Source organism: Pistacia vera, unplaced genomic scaffold (genome assembly GCF_008641045.1).
Source record: "Pistacia vera cultivar Batoury unplaced genomic scaffold, PisVer_v2 Contig910, whole genome shotgun sequence".
Lineage (NCBI taxonomy): Eukaryota > Viridiplantae > Streptophyta > Magnoliopsida > Sapindales > Anacardiaceae > Pistacia > Pistacia vera.
Window position 1 is genome coordinate 680,475 of NW_022196791.1, and position 21,333 is coordinate 701,807.

The 21,333-nt window shown below is 34.4% G+C and overlaps 1 protein-coding gene and 1 long non-coding RNA gene across 7 annotated transcripts; both read left to right on the plus strand.

Annotated features, from left to right (window-relative positions):
- The first annotated feature begins 1,979 nt into the window (after positions 1-1,979).
- On the plus strand, positions 1,980-6,008 carry LOC116119891 (peptidyl-tRNA hydrolase, mitochondrial). Of its 6 annotated transcripts, none has more exons than XM_031405828.1 (10): positions 1,980-2,105; positions 2,584-2,753; positions 2,912-3,118; positions 3,210-3,297; positions 3,387-3,454; positions 4,040-4,090; positions 4,188-4,261; positions 5,185-5,243; positions 5,369-5,445; positions 5,645-6,008. In XM_031405828.1, the coding sequence occupies exons 3-10, from the start codon at positions 3,005-3,007 to the stop codon at positions 5,774-5,776; spliced, it is 663 nt and encodes a 220-aa protein (XP_031261688.1). In that variant the 5' UTR covers positions 1,980-2,105; positions 2,584-2,753; positions 2,912-3,004; the 3' UTR covers positions 5,777-6,008. The 6 variants fall into 6 exon arrangements, with proteins under 6 accessions (XP_031261688.1, XP_031261687.1, XP_031261690.1 ...); XM_031405827.1 differs by having other exon boundaries at positions 2,584-2,742; XM_031405830.1 differs by having other exon boundaries at positions 2,584-2,742; positions 3,213-3,297.
- A 1,601-nt stretch (positions 6,009-7,609) lies between these two features.
- On the plus strand, positions 7,610-8,814 carry LOC116119892. The gene is made up of 3 exons (XR_004126462.1): positions 7,610-7,630; positions 8,554-8,612; positions 8,738-8,814. It is a non-coding gene; the product is annotated as an uncharacterized LOC116119892 (long non-coding RNA).
- Positions 8,815-21,333: the final 12,519 nt, after the last annotated feature.

Consider the following 21,333-nt stretch of genomic DNA (forward strand, 5'->3'; position numbering starts at 1 on the left):
TTTCGTAAGATTTGTCATGACGAAAACTATAAAAGAAATATTTAATAAATTAGACAATCTCTAATAAAATGAAAATATTACCACAAATAAGAATTTAGAATAACAATAATGCACATACAATTTATTACAATTATAGAGAATTTAATCATTTGAAAACACAAATCATAAAAGCCCATATCTACAAATATATGTATGTCTTTTCATAGTAATCAAATTATAAATCCATCACTATACAATGTTTTGTTTATAATGAAATCAAAACGGTCCAAATTAAAACACTTTCATATATTTTATACTATAAAAATGGTTAAACATTCCAACATATTTATAAGGCATAGTGAGATACAAGCAAAATTAAATTTACTTACTTGGCAAATGGAAAACTTCAACTCCAAATTTGATAAGAGACAAAAGCTTGAAACTTGATGAGAATTTTTTTTTTCTTTGACAAGTTGATATGGTTAGAGACTTGTGCTAATAATGAATTATAAAATAAGCTATAAAAAGAGAGAAGCTAATTGAGGAGAAATAAAACCAATGCTTTTCTATTCCAAACTTGAGTATACATCATCTTTCACAATACATCTATTTATAATCTCAATATTATAAAATATTATAAATAAAATTAAAAGCTAATAAAATGCTTTGAAGTTGTAGAACTTAAAAGGTTTAAAAGTTTGTGAAGATGAAAGATTAAGTTATAGAATTGCAAGGGACATCTATATTTATTCATAAGAGGTGATAAATTTAATGGTTATTATAACTTTAAACATCCTGTCTATATATATATTATTTAGATTTATGTTTTTGAAAAGAAACTTTTTCTTTTATGAAAAAAAACAAAAGCAGATGTAAAAATGGGAGAAAAATATAATTGCCATTCAAATATTTCTAGACTTCAAAAGGCTATTTCATTTTTTAAGGTCAATCTAGGTCAACCTTTGAATTCTCATAACAGTAAGGGTTCGTATGGTTACATTTTGGGAATACTACTTTTAGTATTCCCAAAAAAGTTAAACGGTAATATACCTAAAAACTCACAATATTATTCAACTTTTTTTAAACCCCCTAAATTTGTTAATTTAATTAAATACCCGTAAATATTTTTTAAAAAATTGCAAAAACATCCCAACAATCCACATTTACCAGATTCCGACCACCACTGCCAGAAAATGGTCGGAATCTGGTAGGATGGCGCACTACCGGCTGAATCTGGCCAATAGTGCGTCGATCTAGACTTTTCCAGCCAGATCTGGCCGTTGACGGCCAGATCTTTGGTCGTAACCAGTCGGTAACGATGGCCAACAAACGGTCATCGTTGACTATTAATGACGACCGTTTGTTGGCCATCGTTGAATAGCAAATACGGCTAGATCTAGCTGTAGATCTGGCCTTTGCCGGCTAGATCCACCGTGGATCTGGCTGGAAAAGGCCATATCGGCGCACGACCGGCAAGATCCAGTCGGTCATACGCCGATACGGCGACTCTGGCCACCATTCGGCAGTGGTGACCGGCTGTCCGTATTTGAGGGTAGATTAAGGGTATTTTTGTTAACTTTTAATGTTTTATTATAGGGGGTATTTTGTAGAAAAACAAATATAGGGGGTATTTTAAATTTATAAATCCTACATCGTAATACCCGCTCAATTTAACTTTTTTTAATTTTTTTCAAAAAACTTTTCCCAAAAACACAAAATTGTGAATCAAAAGGAGCCTAATTGATAGGGCCTTTTTAGTATTTAAAAAAACGGGGAGGTAAAAATATTGAATAAAACTATGTGCACTAACTAATGAGTACTAATCCAAATATTGAATAAAACTATGTGCACTAATTAATGAGTACTAATCCAAGTACTAATATTGAAAATTTAAAATTTTTTTTGGAGAGAATTTTAAATTTTTAATGTTAATATTTAAATTAGTACAAATTGGTTATTGCCTGTAACATTACTCACAAATATTTACCCAAAAAATTTAAAACGCCTTTGTACATTGAGAATCGGTGGAACGCCACTGTTTATTCTACCTTCTGATTCTCTTGTTGCAGAACGCTGCTGGAATACAGCTCCAAACAGAACAAATTTGTACTATTCCCTGTTCACGGGTACTCAATTTCTTTTAACTCTTTCCGGAAAGCATATTCTTTGATTCTATTCTTAGTTTGTTAATGGTTTATTGACTTAATAAAGTACTTAAGTTAATGGGTAATTTGAGTTTAGTTGATGCATTGATTTTGTTCGACGAAATGCCTCACTGAAACGTTTGCTTCTGAGTTCAATTGAAACGTTTAATTTTTTATTTGTGATGAAAAGTAAAATTAAAGTAAACCCAAATCCAAACCCATTTCCCGGGCGACGTTACGTTCGCAATTCTGCTACTTAAATGTACTCTTTCAGAATTGTCGTCTGTTCGCATTTAAAAAAACAAAAATCTTTACTCTTCTTTTTGCTGATTGCCTATTATTAAACTTTAATAATTTTTTTTTTTGTATTTTCTGTATGATTAAGCATTTATCTATTGATTTTATGTTGTGATTATGAATATGTATGGAATAAACATCTAATTTTTGAAAATTTTTACAGTCGGTGGATTTAGAAATAAGTGTTGAGAGAAGACTTTTTTCGTTGCGAATAGCCTCGTGCCTCGTTTAGTTCAGAAATGGAGGGGTGTTGAGATTGGTTGGTTAACATTAGATATGCTTAAGCTGGATTGTGAAAATTAAGGGTGTTTAAATGCAGAAGGTACGATGAGGGTAAATGTTCGTTGGATTCAATAATTGGTGTTAATTGATGAAGGGGGAAAAAGTATATCTGGAGTATTTTAAGCAGTGGGATGATTGGATTGAGATCCAGTTAAAACTTGAGATTCTGGTTGCTATTTGTCTAACATAATGCTAAATTGTCATTGTAGGCAAAGGAAATTTGGTGGGGATTGTAAAAAAGCATTATTGGTGGGTTTTTGTTCTGCAACAAAGTGGAAGGAAGGAGGAGGACATAAGGCGAGATGCTTAAGATTAACAGGTTTTCTAGGCGTTGCTTTTGCACTGGTGTCTCACGGCCATGGCTCTTTGTGGGCTTGGGCAACCCCGGGGATAAATACCAAGGGACTAGACACAATGTATAGTAAGAATGCATCTTTATCAGATGTCCCAAATCCATGGTTGAATTGAATATGTAACATTAAGGTTGCCTTCTATCTTGGCTATTAGCAGGTGGGGTTTCAGATGGTGGATGCGTTTGCTGAATCCCAGGGGATTTCTATGAACACAATTCATTGCAAAGCTATCTTTGGACAAGGTCATTTTGATTTCCTTCACTTAATGTAGTTACTGATTTTTATTCAGTGTATTGTGCGAAGTTAATGGGTGTTTGATATAATATTCCAGGTTTTGTTGGTGATGCCCCTGTACTCCTTGCAAAGCCTCAGACTTACATGAATTTGAGTGGTGAATCTGTAAGTTATTGAGACATGTCCTTTAGCATATGAAAAACGGTGTATCTATGGGTTTTGTGTTTCATGGAGTCTTCTACTTGATGCATGTAGAGAAGAAGGCAGGCACAAAATCAGAACTTTTTTATATCTTTGATATTAGAGAATTTCAAATAGTTGTGTCATGTTGTGTATACTTACCCCATCAGTCAATGTAGAGGAGCTTTGCCAAGTTTACTTTTTATTGGTTTGATGGAAATGATTTTGATACTTCAAACATATTTATGTTTTCATTAGTGTGGCTACTTTCAAAAGTTTCTCGTGCATCCCTATTGCCATTCCCATCCTCCAACTCTGGGAAAAAAAGAAGGCAATTTTTCTGGAGAATTCTACATTGAATTTGTTAATAGACTTTTGTTTATGCAACTTTATTAGCTTTGCTTTTGTTTTGGTTTATGTTTTAAACTTTTGTACTAGAAATAAATTTTAGAAGTTTTATGATGAGTAGGACAGTTCTTGGTTTTCTTAGTGAGATTGTGTGACAACATATAATATTTAAAATATTATTTAGTATTATGTATTAACTCTATTCTCTTCTTTCAAATGCAGACAGGACCACTTGCAGCTTATTATAAGTTACCTCTTAATCGTGTGATTGTGGTAATTTTACTTTTACTTAGTAATTATTTCTGTATTAGGTTTTCGATAATTGACATCATTTTGAAGTTGTCTTGTTGATTAATGTTTCCTGTTGTAGTTTCATGACGACATGAACTTACCTTGTGGAGTGCTTCGACTGCACAGCACTGGAGGTCATGGAAGGCACAATGGGTTTGTATAGAAGCGTTGCGTATTTAATTCTAGTAAAACTTTGTGCACAAAATAATACTTAATATGTTCTCATCTTATTCACTGAAAATGCTGTATTTTGAGAAAGAGGCAGCTTGCTGTGCTAAATGCAATAATGCGTGACTGCTCTAGCAGAACAGGAAAAAAGATAAAGAAAGAAAAATCGAAAGAAACAAAGTAGTGGGCATAGTCGCATTAGAGTAATATTGTGTTGGATTAATCCAGGCTGTTAGTCAGAAGCTGCCCCTTTTTAAGTCTTTCATACCTTTGTCCTTGGCCCATAGGTCTGTACTGTCTTGTTTTCAGTTAATGTAAAAGTTGGTGATGGTCTGAATGATGAAGACATTGTGGTCCTGCATCATTGAAGTTCATGCTTGGGTCCCCAAAAAGAGGTGCAGCTAGATTGTAGTTGGTTGCATGACTAGGGACCAGGGACTTGTTTTTACCTAACTGCATTTCATTTGCAAGTTTGAGACTACACATTCAAGTTTTATTTTGGCCTTTATATATTATCATATTGGAGAATGCCATCAAGAGATTTCTTGAACCTATGCAACCTTAACTACAACTTTAAAACAGAGTTTGTTTATGTCGATGAAGAAAATTACTGTGATTTTTATATCCTTGTGCTGATTAGGTCCCATAACCGCTATTTTCATCCTTATGTAATTAGTTTTGCAACTGTGTTTTTAAATTCTTGTGAACATGGTCGGAATCTCTCAGTTCATATGTGTTTTATATTGACTTTTTTAGGATTTTTCATCTTACCTGATAATCTGCAATTCAGCTTGAGGGGTTCATGCATTTAAATGACCTTATGTGTATGTATGGTGTTATGTAGAATTTCGTTTTCAGAACACTTGCTCTCATCATCTAGTTTTATTTACTTTTCTTCATTGGACTAGGCTGAAGAGTGTGATTTACCATTTTCGAGGGAATCGAGAGTTTGCTCGACTAAGGATTGGTTAGTTTGAGCTCCGAATTATTTATTTGGTTGTGTTGATGTGTACATTATATGTATATGATTTTAAAACTTTTTTTCTTATAATGAATTAATAAATAATTAAGTTATTTTGATTCTCTGGTTAGGTATTGGGAGCCCTCCTGGTCAAATGGATCCTAAAGCTTTCTTGTTACAGAAGTTCAATGCAATAGCTCGAGAACGAGTAAGTTAACTCATCCTAATCTTGATCCTTTTTATAATTTATTTAAAGATCTATTTTCACCACAAATGTTCATTTCATCATTGAATTGGGCATGCTATGGTTTCCGTTGAGTAGTTACAAGATCATTATTTCCGTTGAGTACTTACAATATCATTAATTATTTCATCGTATAATAATATTATGTGCTTTCTTGAACAAGATCGATGCTGCTTTACCAGAAGGTGTTGAAGTATTGAAGCTCCTTGTATCTAAAGGGTTGACAGAGAGTGCTAGACATTTCAATACACAACAGAAATACAAGCATATAAGGTTACAAACTATGCAGACTTGAGTAGTTGAGATATCGTTTCTCTTGAGTATCAACTATGAACTTATGGATGGTTATTTCGGGAAGCCTATGTATAATGTGAGCAAACATGTACAAACATCTTCTAGTAAAGAGAGAGGGCGAGAGCAAGATAATTTCCTGAAAACATAAATCCATTTAGTGTTACATATTTGACATAACTTTGTTATGTAAAATGATGTGCAGTTAATCAAATGTTTCATTGAATCATAGTGCTTGTGGCTTTCCTTCCTAATAATTCTTGCTCTAAAGTTCGTGCCTCTTGTTCTCATGGCCCTTTTCAATTGAAGGGAAGCAATGAATTGTGTGTATACCAAATGGTCCAAATCTACCAAAACACTTTCCTTGTCACTTGTGAACGGTTCCTAATTATCCCTTTTTCTTGAGAAGGAAATGGAGATTTGAGTCATTTGATATTATATTTTCTTCATCCACGGATTCAATTCATCCAAGGCACCCTATCTAATCCAAAAACAAATCTTAACCTAGAGAATCAAAATTACCCAAAATAGAAAAAAAATCAAACAGTAGACAAAATAAGGACCCACGCGATAAGGGAAAAGCTGTGAGTAGTTGTCGAGTAGAAATAGAATGAGTAATTTGTAATTGCCAATTGAAGGGCAATTTTGTAATTTTCAATAAGCTGACTTTGACCGTTCATAATTTTTCAGTAATATGAAATAACTTTTTGAGTTAGCTATGGAGACAACTAAAAATTACTAAAGCGAACATGATATGTTACACATAATACATTACATCACATGATAATATTATGATCGATAAGAAAACCGAATATTATTTTATACGAGAAAATAATACAACAATAGTGAAAAAGAGTGTTTTTAACACTAAACACTCTGTTCATGGATAAACATAACATTATGTTGATACAGTTGGGTTCACACATACAATAAAATACAGCATAACACTCAGATATATGATCAATACATGTTATGGTGAGGATATATCAAATTTGACAGAGAAGTAGCTCTAAATTTTGTAGAAGCCATTCACAGTTTGGACGCATGTCATCCAATGTTGAACACTATTGTGCGGTAAAGATGGTCAGCATGGAACCAGTTAGAAAGCTTGGAGTACATCTCCACAAAAGATAGGTATCAAGCCTAGGATTGGAAATAAACTGAGACAGTGTGAGTGATCAGCGAATGCCGATGAACACGACATTTGGTGAGTTGGGCTAAGAAACCCATTATATGAATCATCCCTTTGTTCAACCAAACCATTTTGCCAGGTGTACGCTGCCTACCCTGATTGGCGGCACGTGGCCAAGCAGCTCCACGTGCCTTTCATGCAGTTAAGTTGACGGAAAGCCTATAAAAGCACATGTTTTCAGAGGGAATACCATCATTCCTTTCTATTGAGAAGCATGTGGCCTCCGATCGTCGTTTAAACCATGACGACCCGGTTGACATGCCTGTCATCATGACACCCTCAGTACTCCATATAAAAAGAAAAAGGAAAGAAGAAAAGAGAGGATGGTGACTTAGTTTCTATCCAGATATAATATCAGTGTATGTAGACTTTGGGTTTTTCTCTAGCCAAACCACTTTAAAAGGGTCATGTTCTTGCATCGTCATCGAGGACATTCGTCCCAGTCTCATCCATATTTATGCATTAATACATTCTTCTTTGCTGACCCCCTAGAGTCACGCACCCATCTTGCTCGATTTCAATACGATCAACTGAGTATCTCTAGTTGTTGTGGATTCTTGTATTGACATCTAGGTCGATGCAGATTTTCACATCAACTACTGTGATATTGGGGATTATCAAATTTTGACGGAGAGACTCTAAATGAGGTCATGGAAGGCACAATGGGTTTGTATAGAAGCATTTCGTATTTAATTCTAGTAAAACTTTGTGCACAAAATAATACTTAATATGTTCTCATCTTATTCACTGAAAATGCTGTATTTTGAGAAAGAGGCAGCTTGCTGTGCTAAATGCAATAATGCATGACTGCTCTAGCAGAACAAGAAAAAAGATAAAGGAAGAAAAATCGAAAGAAACAAAGTAGTGGGCATAGTCGCATTAGAGTAATATTGTGTTGGATTAATCCAGGCTGTTAGTCAGAAGCTGCCCCTTTTTAAGTCTTTCATACCTTTGTCCTTGGCCCATAGGTCTGTACTGTCTTGTTTTCAGTTAATGTAAAAGTTGGTGATGGTCTGAATGATGAAGACATTGTGGTCCTGCATCATTGAAGTTCATGCTTGGGTCCCCAAAAAGAGGTGCAGCTAGATTGTAGTTGGTTGCATGACCAGGGACCAGGGACTTGTTTTTACCTAACTGCATTTCATTTGCAAGTTTGAGACTACACATTCAAGTTTTATTTTGGCCTTTATATATTATCATATTGGAGAATGCCATCAAGAGATTTCTTGAACCTATGCAACCTTAACTACAACTTTAAAACAGAGTTTGTTTATGTCGATGAAGAAAATTACTGTGATTTTTATATCCTTGTGCTGATTAGGTCCCATAACCGCTATTTTCATCCTTATGTAATTAGTTTTGCAACTGTGTTTTTAAATTCTTGTGAACATGGTCGGAATCTCTCAGTTCATATGTGTTTTATATTGACTTTTTTAGGATTTTTCATCTTACCTGATAATCTGCAATTCAGCTTGAGGGGTTCATGCATTTAAATGACCTTATGTGTATGTATGGTGTTATGTAGAATTTCGTTTTCAGAACACTTGCTCTCATCATCTAGTTTTATTTACTTTTCTTCATTGGACTAGGCTGAAGAGTGTGATTTACCATTTTCGAGGGAATCGAGAGTTTGCTCGACTAAGGATTGGTTAGTTTGAGCTCCGAATTATTTATTTGGTTGTGTTGATGTGTACATTATATGTATATGATTTTAAAACTTTTTTTCTTATAATGAATTAATAAATAATTAAGTTATTTTGATTCTCTGGTTAGGTATTGGGAGCCCTCCTGGTCAAATGGATCCTAAAGCTTTCTTGTTACAGAAGTTCAATGCAATAGCTCGAGAACGAGTAAGTTAACTCATCCTAATCTTGATCCTTTTTATAATTTATTTAAAGATCTATTTTCACCACAAATGTTCATTTCATCATTGAATTGGGCATGCTATGGTTTCCGTTGAGTAGTTACAAGATCATTATTTCCGTTGAGTACTTACAATATCATTAATTATTTCATCGTATAATAATATTATGTGCTTTCTTGAACAAGATCGATGCTGCTTTACCAGAAGGTGTTGAAGTATTGAAGCTCCTTGTATCTAAAGGGTTGACAGAGAGTGCTAGACATTTCAATACACAACAGAAATACAAGCATATAAGGTTACAAACTATGCAGACTTGAGTAGTTGAGATATCGTTTCTCTTGAGTATCAACTATGAACTTATGGATGGTTATTTCGGGAAGCCTATGTATAATGTGAGCAAACATGTACAAACATCTTCTAGTAAAGAGAGAGGGCGAGAGCAAGATAATTTCCTGAAAACATAAATCCATTTAGTGTTACATATTTGACATAACTTTGTTATGTAAAATGATGTGCAGTTAATCAAATGTTTCATTGAATCATAGTGCTTGTGGCTTTCCTTCCTAATAATTCTTGCTCTAAAGTTCGTGCCTCTTGTTCTCATGGCCCTTTTCAATTGAAGGGAAGCAATGAATTGTGTGTATACCAAATGGTCCAAATCTACCAAAACACTTTCCTTGTCACTTGTGAACGGTTCCTAATTATCCCTTTTTCTTGAGAAGGAAATGGAGATTTGAGTCATTTGATATTATATTTTCTTCATCCACGGATTCAATTCATCCAAGGCACCCTATCTAATCCAAAAACAAATCTTAACCTAGAGAATCAAAATTACCCAAAATAGAAAAAAAATCAAACAGTAGACAAAATAAGGACCCACGCGATAAGGGAAAAGCTGTGAGTAGTTGTCGAGTAGAAATAGAATGAGTAATTTGTAATTGCCAATTGAAGGGCAATTTTGTAATTTTCAATAAGCTGACTTTGACCGTTCATAATTTTTCAGTAATATGAAATAACTTTTTGAGTTAGCTATGGAGACAACTAAAAATTACTAAAGCGAACATGATATGTTACACATAATACATTACATCACATGATAATATTATGATCGATAAGAAAACCGAATATTATTTTATACGAGAAAATAATACAACAATAGTGAAAAAGAGTGTTTTTAACACTAAACACTCTGTTCATGGATAAACATAACATTATGTTGATACAGTTGGGTTCACACATACAATAAAATACAGCATAACACTCAGATATATGATCAATACATGTTATGGTGAGGATATATCAAATTTGACAGAGAAGTAGCTCTAAATTTTGTAGAAGCCATTCACAGTTTGGACGCATGTCATCCAATGTTGAACACTATTGTGCGGTAAAGATGGTCAGCATGGAACCAGTTAGAAAGCTTGGAGTACATCTCCACAAAAGATAGGTATCAAGCCTAGGATTGGAAATAAACTGAGACAGTGTGAGTGATCAGCGAATGCCGATGAACACGACATTTGGTGAGTTGGGCTAAGAAACCCATTATATGAATCATCCCTTTGTTCAACCAAACCATTTTGCCAGGTGTACGCTGCCTACCCTGATTGGCGGCACGTGGCCAAGCAGCTCCACGTGCCTTTCATGCAGTTAAGTTGACGGAAAGCCTATAAAAGCACATGTTTTCAGAGGGAATACCATCATTCCTTTCTATTGAGAAGCATGTGGCCTCCGATCGTCGTTTAAACCATGACGACCCGGTTGACATGCCTGTCATCATGACACCCTCAGTACTCCATATAAAAAGAAAAAGGAAAGAAGAAAAGAGAGGATGGTGACTTAGTTTCTATCCAGATATAATATCAGTGTATGTAGACTTTGGGTTTTTCTCTAGCCAAACCACTTTAAAAGGGTCATGTTCTTGCATCGTCATCGAGGACATTCGTCCCAGTCTCATCCATATTTATGCATTAATACATTCTTCTTTGCTGACCCCCTAGAGTCACGCACCCATCTTGCTCGATTTCAATACGATCAACTGAGTATCTCTAGTTGTTGTGGATTCTTGTATTGACATCTAGGTCGATGCAGATTTTCACATCAACATTTTGACGTTAGAAGGAAGGCCCTCATCCTTGAATATTCTGATCCAAACCCATTTCGGTTTCGGCCACAACCGTTGTAGCAAACTCATCCACCTAACAACAGTGGGCAATTCCTAATTACGAGGGCCTTCAGCTCTACGTCTCGACCCAGGTCGGCCGGAGACTCTCTCGACCCACACATGCTCAAGGATGAGCCTTACTATCTTTACTCACCAATGGTGGGTGTGCAAGGCTTGCCAACGATGGGTGTGTGGGGGTGGGGGTTTGGTTTGAGGTTGGGGGCGTGTAGGGTAGGGTGGGGATGAAAAAGAGGAGTTAGGTTCAAGATTTTTTATTTTTTATTTAACTTTTATATATTTTTATAAAAATTATAAAGAATTATAATTATGAAAATTTTGGGAATGTACTCTCTTACTCGTAATCATAAGCTTATCATAAATGAGCATCTTATCACCAATATCATTGTCCGTTGATAGACCATAAAGTTGACATTATTTGAAGATAAGGAATCTGTTATATCAACGGTTATTTTCTTGAGTCAAATCGGTGTTACACACAATCAAGTATGGATTAAAAAGAGTTATTAACCCGATAAATTTCTTCTTCAAGCTTCGAAATATGATGCCTAAACATTCATCCAACAGTCTCAATTATAGTACGAAAAAAGAATAAGTTACTGTTAATACATTATTAATAACTCAACAAATATACTCTTTAGTTATCAGGAGAGTTTGGATTATATAATATTTTATTATAAGGGATGTTATATTAATGGAAAGATAGATCACCTTAAAGATTATTGGAAATGTTTAGAAAATGTGTTTGGTTTGTTAGAATAAATTGATGAATAATGTAATGCTTTCTCTCTCTCTAGTAGCATACTCGTAAAATAACAGTAAAACTCACTAAATATGTACAAGAAAATATACATGTAGATGAGTATAAAATAATGGGCCCATATCTAGTTTTTCTTTATATACAAATCTTTACATAATATAATACAATCACAAAACAACAACTCGACAGTGTTGCCAAACCCTTCCGCTTCTTGACGTTCCAAAACAACAACTCGACAGTGTTGCCAAACCCTTTCGCTTCTTGACGTTCCAAGCGACCGCATCTCACATACTACCTGCAAAAACATTGAAAACAACGGGATGAACACTAATTGCTTAGTAAGTAAACCCGCTATACTACTCTTCTCTCATTGTTGCTTATATTCTAAATTTTTTTCCTTACATCACACTTCTCTAATCTTCACTGTTCTTTCTCTGTTTCTAATTTCTCACTACTCATGATAGTAAGCATGGTATCATGCATAGGTATGATGCAAATGCACAAATGCATAGGATGTGCATTTTCTTTTCTGTTTTTTCTATTTTTCTTATTCTGTTTTCTGTTTCTTTTCTCTGTGTTTCTTTCTATGCTTCATTTCTTTCTTTTCTTTTCTTTTCTTTTTTAGTCTTTTTTTTTCTTTTCTAGTCTTTTTTTTTCTTTTTTTCTATTCTTTCTTTCTTTCTATTATTTTTTTATTTCTATTCTTTCTTTCTTGCCGATCGGACTCAGTTGAGGCATGGATTCGGAACCCTGACCGTGTGAGTGTATTCTCTAATTCTGGGTATAGTCCTTATCCACATGCACTTCTAATGGACTGTACAATTCTTCATTCTGATTCTGAGGCCACTAACTAAAGGTGGCGTGCATGCGGGGCTATATCACTCTCGGGTTCCCCATCGCAACAACCTTCTCTTCTTTTATCTTTTTACACTTCTTTAAATAAAAATCCAGATTTGAACTTCTTTAATATTTTTCATTTCTTTCTATTTGTTCTTTAACTTTATTGTTTGTTCTTTAACTTTATTGTTTATTATTGCTCTTATGAGTATGTATGCATGTAGATGGNATAAAAGAAATATTTAATAAATTAGACAATCTCTAATAAAATGAAAATATTACCACAAATAAGAATTTAGAATAACAATAATGCACATACAATTTATTACAATTATAGAGAATTTAATCATTTGAAAACACAAATCATAAAAGCCCATATCTACAAATATATGTATGTCTTTTCATAGTAATCAAATTATAAATCCATCACTATACAATGTTTTGTTTATAATGAAATCAAAACGGTCCAAATTAAAACACTTTCATATATTTTATACTATAAAAATGGTTAAACATTCCAACATATTTATAAGGCATAGTGAGATACAAGCAAAATTAAATTTACTTACTTGGCAAATGGAAAACTTCAACTCCAAATTTGATAAGAGACAAAAGCTTGAAACTTGATGAGAATTTTTTTTTTCTTTGACAAGTTGATATGGTTAGAGACTTGTGCTAATAACGAATTATAAAATAAGCTATAAAAAGAGAGAAGATAATTGAGGGGAAATAGAACTAATGCTTTTCTATTCCAAACTTGAGTATCCATCATCTTGCACAATACATCTATTTATAATCTCAATATTATAAAATATTATAAATAAAATTAAAAGCTAATAAAATGCTTTGAAGTTGTAGAACTTAAAAGGTTTAAAAGTTTGTGAAGATGAAAGATTAAGTTATAGAATTGCAAGGGACATCTATATTTATTCATAATAGGTGATAAATTTAATGGTTATTATAACTTTAAACATCCTGTCTATATATATATTATTTAGATTTATGTTTTTGAAAAGAAACTTTTTCTTTTATGAAAAAAAACAAAAGCAGATGTAAAAATGGGAGAAAAATATAATTGCCATTCAAATATTTCTAGACTTCAAAAGGCTATTTCATTTTTTAAGGTCAATCTAGGTCAACCTTTGAATTCTCATAACAGTAAGGGTTCGTATGGTTACATTTTGGGAATACTACTTTTAGTATTCCCAAAAAAGTTAAACGGTAATATACCTAAAAACTCACAATATTATTCAACTTTTTTTAAACCCCCTAAATTTGTTAATTTAATTAAATACCCGTAAATATTTTTTAAAAAATTGCAAAAACATCCCAACAATCCACATTTACCAGATTCCGACCACCACTGCCAGAAAATGGTCGGAATCTGGTAGGATGGCGCACTACCGGCTGAATCTGGCCAATAGTGCGTCGATCTAGACTTTTCCAGCCAGATCTGGCCGTTGACGGCCAGATCTTTGGTCGTAACCAGTCGGTAACGATGGCCAACAAACGGTCATCGTTGACTATTAATGACGACCGTTTGTTGGCCATCGTTGAATAGCAAATACGGCTAGATCTAGCTGTAGATCTGGCCTTTGCCGGCTAGATCCACCGTGGATCTGGCTGGAAAAGGCCATATCGGCGCACGACCGGCAAGATCCAGTCGGTCATACGCCGATACGGCGACTCTGGCCACCATTCGGCAGTGGTGACCGGCTGTCCGTATTTGAGGGTAGATTAAGGGTATTTTTGTTAACTTTTAATGTTTTATTATAGGGGGTATTTTGTAGAAAAACAAATATAGGGGGTATTTTAAATTTATAAATCCTACATCGTAATACCCGCTCAATTTAACTTTTTTTAATTTTTTTCAAAAAACTTTTCCCAAAAACACAAAATTGTGAATCAAAAGGAGCCTAATTGATAGGGCCTTTTTAGTATTTAAAAAAACGGGGAGGTAAAAATATTGAATAAAACTATGTGCACTAACTAATGAGTACTAATCCAAATATTGAATAAAACTATGTGCACTAATTAATGAGTACTAATCCAAGTACTAATATTGAAAATTTAAAATTTTTTTTGGAGAGAATTTTAAATTTTTAATGTTAATATTTAAATTAGTACAAATTGGTTATTGCCTGTAACATTACTCACAAATATTTACCCAAAAAATTTAAAACGCCTTTGTACATTGAGAATCGGTGGAACGCCACTGTTTATTCTACCTTCTGATTCTCTTGTTGCAGAACGCTGCTGGAATACAGCTCCAAACAGAACAAATTTGTACTATTCCCTGTTCACGGGTACTCAATTTCTTTTAACTCTTTCCGGAAAGCATATTCTTTGATTCTATTCTTAGTTTGTTAATGGTTTATTGACTTAATAAAGTAATTAAGTTGATGGGTAATTTGAGTTTAGTTGATGCATTGATTTTGTTCGACGAAATGCCTTACTGAAACGTTTGCTTCTGAGTTCAATTGAAACGTTTAATTTTTTATTTGTGATTTGAAAAGAAAATTAAGTAACCCAAATCCAAACCCATTTCCCGGCGACGTACGTTCGCAATTCTGGACTTAAATGTGACTCTTTCAGATTGTCGTCTGTTCGCATTTAAAAAAAAAAAATCTTGACTCTTCTTTTTGCTGATTGCCTATTATTAAACTTAAAATTTTTTTGTGTGGATTCTGTATGATTAAGCATTATCTATTGATTTTATGTTGTGTATGAATAGTATGGAATAAAAACAATTTTTGAAATTTTTACAGTCGGTGGATTAGAATAAGTGTTGAGAAGACTTTTTTCGTTGCGAATAGCCTCGTGCCCGTTTAGTTCAGAAATGGAGGGGTTGTTGAGATGGTTGGTTAACATTAGATAGCTTAAGCTGGATTGTGAAAATTAAGGGGTGTTAAATGCAGAAGGTGATGAGGTTAATGTTCGGTGGATTCAATAAGTGTGTAATTGATGAAGGGGGAAAAAGTATATCTGGAGTATTTAGCAGTGGGATGATTGGATTGAGACCAGTTAAAACTTGAGATTCTGGTTGTATTTGTCTAACATATGCTAAATTGTGCATTGTAGCAAAGGGAAATTGTGTGGGGATTTAAAAAGCATATGGTGGGGTTTGTTCTGCAACACAAAGTGGAAGGAAGGAGGAGGACATAAGGCGAGTGCTTAAGATTAACAGGTTTTCTAGGCGTTGTTTTGCACGGTGTCTCCAGGCCATGGCCTTTGTAGGCTTGGAACCCCGGGGATGAAATACCAAGGGACTAGACACAATGTATCGTAAGAATGCATCTTTATCGATGTCCAAATCCATGGTTGAATTGAATATGTAACATTAAGGTGCCTTCTATCCTGGCTATTAGCGCGGTGGATTGAGATGGGGGATGCGTTTGCTGAATCACAGGGGATTCTATGAACAAAATTCATTGCAAAGCTATCTTTGGACAAGGTCATTTGATTTCCTTCACTAATGTAGTTACTGATTTTTATTCAGTGTATGGCGAAGTTAATGGGTGTTTGATATAATATTCAGGTTTTGTTGGTGATGCCCTGTACTCCTTGCAAAGCTCAGACTTACATGAATTTGAGTGGTGAATCTGTAAGTTATTGAGACATGTCCTTTAGCATATGAAAACGGTGTTCTATGGGTTTGTGTTTCATGGAGTCTTCTATCTGATGCATGTAGAGAAGAAGGCAGCACCAAAATCAGAACTTTTTATATCTTGATATTAGAGAATTTCAATTAGTGTGTCATGTTGTGTATACTTACCCATCAGTCAATGTAGAGGAGCTTTGCCAAGTTTACTTTTTATTGTTGATGGAAATGATTTTTATACTTCAAACATATTTATGTTTTCATTAGCGTGGCTACTTTCAAAAGTTTCTAGTGCACCCTATTGCCATTCATCCTCAACTCTGGGAAAAAAGAAGGCCATTTTCTGGAGAAATCTACATTGAATTGTTAATAGACTTTGTTGTATGCACTGTATTAGCTTTGTTTTTTGGTTATTTTTTAAACTTTGGTACTAGAAATAAATTTGAAGTTTTTGATGAGTAGGACAGTTCTTGGTTATCTAGTGAGATGTATGACAACAATAATATTTAATATTATGTAGTATTATGTATTAACTCTATTCTCTTCTTTCAAATGCAGACAAGGACCACTTGCAGCTATTATAAGTTACCTCTTAATCGTGTGATTGTGGTAATTTTACTTTTACTTAGTAATTATTTCGTATTAGGTTTTCGATAATTGACATCATTTTGAAGTTGTCTTGTTGATTAATGTTTCGTTGTAGTTTCATGACGACATGAACTTACCTTGTGGAGTGCTCGACTGCACAACACTGGAGGTCATGGAAGCACAATGGGTTTGTATAGAAGCATTCGTATTTAATTCTAGTAACTTTGTGCACAAAATAATACTTATATGTTCTCATCTTATTCACTGAAATGCTGTATTTTGAGAAAGAGGCAGCTTGCTGTGCTAAAGCAATAATGCGTGACTGCTCTAGCAGAACAGGAAAAAAGATAAGAAAGAAAAATCGAAAGAAAAAGTAGTGGGCATAGTCGCATTAGAGTAATATTGTGGTTGGATTAATCAGGCTGTTAGTCAGAAGCTGCCCCTTTTAAGTCTTTATACCTTTGTCCTTGGCCCAAGGTCTGTACTGTCTTGTTTTCAGTTAATGTAAAAAGTTGGGATGGTCTGAATGATGGAGACATTGTGGTCCTGCATCATTGAAGTTCATGCTTGGGTCCCCAAAAGAGGTGCAGCTAGATTGTAGTTGGTGCATGACTAGGGACAGGGACTTGTTTTTACCTAACTGCATTTCATTTGCAAGTTTGAGACTACACATTCAAGTTTTTTTGGCTTTATATATTATAATTGGAGAATGCCATCAAGAGATTTTTGAAACCTATGCAACCTTAACTACAACTTTAAAACAGAGTTGTTTATGTATGAAGAAAATTACTGTTTTATATCCTTGTGCTGATTAGGCCCCTAAACGCTATTTTCATCCTATGTAATTAGTTTTGCAACTGTGTTTTTAAATTTTGTGAACATGGTCGGAATCTCTCAGTTCATATGTGTTTTATATGACTTTTTTAGGATTTTTCATCTTACCTGATAATCTGCAATTCAGATTGAGGGGTTCATGCATTTATAGACCTTATGTGTATGTATGTGGTATGTAGAATTTCGTTTTCGAAACACTTGCTCTCATCATTAGTTTTATTTACTTTTCTTCATTGGACTAGGCTGAAGAGTGTGATTTACATTTTGAGGGAATCGAGGGTTTGCTCGACTAAGGATTGGTTGTTTGCGCTGAATTATTATTTGGTTGTGGTGATGTACAATATAGTAGATGATTTAAAACTTTTTTTCGCTATAATGAATTAATAAATAATTAAGTATTTTGATTCCTGGTTAGTATTGGGAGCCCTCCTGGTCAAATGGATCCTAAAGCTTTCTTGTTACAGAAGTTCAATGCAATAGCTAGAGAACGAGTAAGTAACTCATCCTAATCTTGACTTTTTATATTTATTTAAGATCTATTTTCCCAAAATGGTCATTTCATCATTGAATTGGGCAGCTATGCTTTTCGTTGAGTAGTTACAAGATCATTATTTCCGTTGAGTACTTACAATATCATTAATTATTCATGTATAAAATATTATGTGCTTTCTTGAAAAGATCGATGCTGCTTTAACCAGAAGGTGTTGAAGTATTGAAGCTCCTGTATCTAAAGGGTTGACAGAGAGTGCTAGACATTTCAACCAACAGAATACAAGCATATAAGGTTACAAACTATGCAGACTTGAGTAGTTGAGATATCGTTTCTCTTGAGTATCAACTATGAATATGGATGGTTATTTCGGGAAGCCTGTATAATGTGAGCAAACATAGACTAGTAAAGAGAGAGGGGCGAGAGCAAGATAATTTCCTGAAAACATAAATCCATTTAGTTTACATATTTGACATAACTTTGTTAAGTAAATGAGTCAGTGTAATCAAAGTTTCATTGAATCATAGTGCTTGTGGCTTTCCTCCTAATATTCTTGCTCTAAAGTTCGTGTCTCTTGTTCTCATGGCCCTTTTCAATGAAGGGAAGCATGAATGTGTGGTATACCAAATGGTCCAAATCTACCAAAACACTTTCCTTGTCACTTGTGAACGGTCCCTAATTATCCTTGTTTGAGAAGAAAATGGAGATTTGAATCATTTATTATATTTTCTATCCACGGATTCAATTCATCCAAGGCACCTATCTAATCCAAAAAAAAATTTAACCAGAGAATCAAAATTACCCAAAATAGAAAAAAAAATCAAACAGTAGACAAAAATAAGGACCCACGCGATAAGGGAAAGCTGTGAGTAGTTGTCGGAGTAGAAATAGAATGAGTAATTTGTAATGCCAATTGAAGGGCAATTTTGTAATTTTCAATAAGCTGACTTTGACCGTTCATAATAACTTTTTGAGTTAGTTATGGAGACAAAATTACTAAAGGGAACATGATATGTTAGACAGAATACATTAGATCACATGATAATCTTATGATCGATAAGAAAAACCGAATATATTTTATTATAAGAAATAATACAACAATAGTGAAAAAGAGTGTTTTTAACACTAACACTCTGTTCATGGATAAACATAACATTGTTGATACAGTTGCGTTTCACACACAAATAAAATACAACATAACACCAGATATATGATCAATACATGTTATAGTGGGGATATATCAAATTTGACGGAGAAGTAGCTCTAAATTTTGTGATGAAGCTATTCACAGTTTGGACACATGTCATCCAATGTTGAACACTATTGTGCTGTAAAGTGTGTCAGAGAACCAGTTAGAGAGCTTGGAGTACTATCTCCACAAAAGATAGGTATCAAGCCTAGGATTGGAAATAAACTGAGACAGTGTGAGTGATCAGCGAATGCCGATGAACACGACATTTGGTGAGGTGGGCTAAGAAACCCATTATATGAATCATCCCTTGTTCAACCAAACCTGTTGCCAGGTGTACGCTGCCTACCCTGATTGGCGGCACGTGGCCAAGCAGCTCCACGTGCCTTTCATGCAGTTAAGTTGACGGAAAGCCTATAAAAGCACATGTTTTCAGAGGGATACCATCATTCCTTTCTATTGAGAAGCATGTGGCCTCCGATCGTCGTTTAAACCCATGACGACCGGTTGACATGCCTGTCATCATGACACCCTCAGTACTCCATATAAAAGAAAAAGGAAAAGAAGAAAAGAGAGGATGGTGACTTAGTTTCTATCCAGATATAAATGAAGTATCAGTGTATGTAGACTTTGGCTTTTTTCTAGCCAAACCACTTTAAAAGGGTCATGTCTTGCATCGTCATCGAGGACATTCGTCCCAGTATCATCCATATTTAGCATTAATACATTCTTCTTTGCTGACCCTAGGAGTACGCACCCATCTTGCTCGATTTCAATACGATCAACTGAGTATCTCTAGTGTTGTGGATTCTTGTATTGACATTAGGTCGATGCAGATTTTCACATCAACATTTTGACGTTAGAAGGAAGGCCCTCATCTTGATATTCTGATCCAAACCCATTTCGGTTTCGGCCACAACACGTTGTAGCAAACTCATCCACCTAACGAGAGTGGGCAATTCTAATTACGACAGCCTTCAGCTCTAACGTCTCGACTCAGGTCAGTCGGAGACTTCTCGGCCCACACATGCACAAGGATAAGCCTACTATCTTTACTCACCAATGGTGGGTGTGCAAGGCTTGCCAACGATGGGTGTGCAAGGCTTGCAACGATGGGGGTGTGGGGGTGGGGTTTGTTTGAGGTTGGGGCCGTGTAGGGTAGGGTGGGGATGAAAAAGAGGTGTTAGGTTCAAGATTTTTATTTTTTATTTAATTTATATATTTTTAAAAAATTATAAAGAATTATAATTATGAAAATTTCGGAATGTACTCTCTACTCGTAACTAAGCTTACATAAAGGAGCATTTACACCAATATCATTGTCCGTTGATAGACCAAAAGTTGACATTATTTGAAGATAAGGAATCTGTTATATCAACGGTTATTTCTTGAGTCAATCGGTGTTACACACATCAAGTATGGATTAAAAAGAGTTATTAACCCGATAAATTCTTCTTCAAGCTTCGAAATATGATGCCTAAACATTCATCAACAGTCTCAATTATAGTACGAAAAAGAATAAGTTACTGTTAATACATTATTAATAACTCAACAAATATACTCTTTAGTTACAGGAGAGTTTGGATTATATAATTTATTATAAGGGATGTTATAATGGAAAGATAGATCACCTTAAAGATTATTGGAATGTTTAGAAAAGTGTTGGTTGTTAGATAAATTGATGAATAATGTAATGCTTTCTCTCTCTCTAGTCGCATACTCGTAAAATAACAGTAAAACTCACTAAATATGTACAAGAAAATAACATGTAGATGAGTATAAAATAATGGGCCCATATCTAGTTTTTCTTTATATACAAATCTTTACATAATATAATACAATCACAAAACAACAACTCGACAGTGTTGCCAAACCCTTCGTTCTTGACGTTCCAAACAACAAATCGACAGTGTTGCCAAACCCTTTCGCTTTTGAGTTCCAAGCGACCGCATCTCATACTACCTGCAAAAAACATTGAAAACAACGGGATGAACATAATTGCTTAGTAAGTAAACCGCTATAATACT

Bases quoted from the DNA above. Each gene is read 5' to 3' on its own strand.
- LOC116119891 (XM_031405828.1), top strand. From the start codon at position 3,005: ATGCTTAAGATTAACAGGTTTTCTAGGCGTTGCTTTTGCACTGGTGTC. The intron at 5,244-5,368 runs GTTAGTTTGAGC...TTCTCTGGTTAG, and splicing joins GTTTGCTCGACTAAGGATTG to GTATTGGGAGCCCTCCTGGT. The intron at 5,446-5,644 runs GTAAGTTAACTC...TTCTTGAACAAG, and splicing joins ATGCAATAGCTCGAGAACGA to ATCGATGCTGCTTTACCAGA.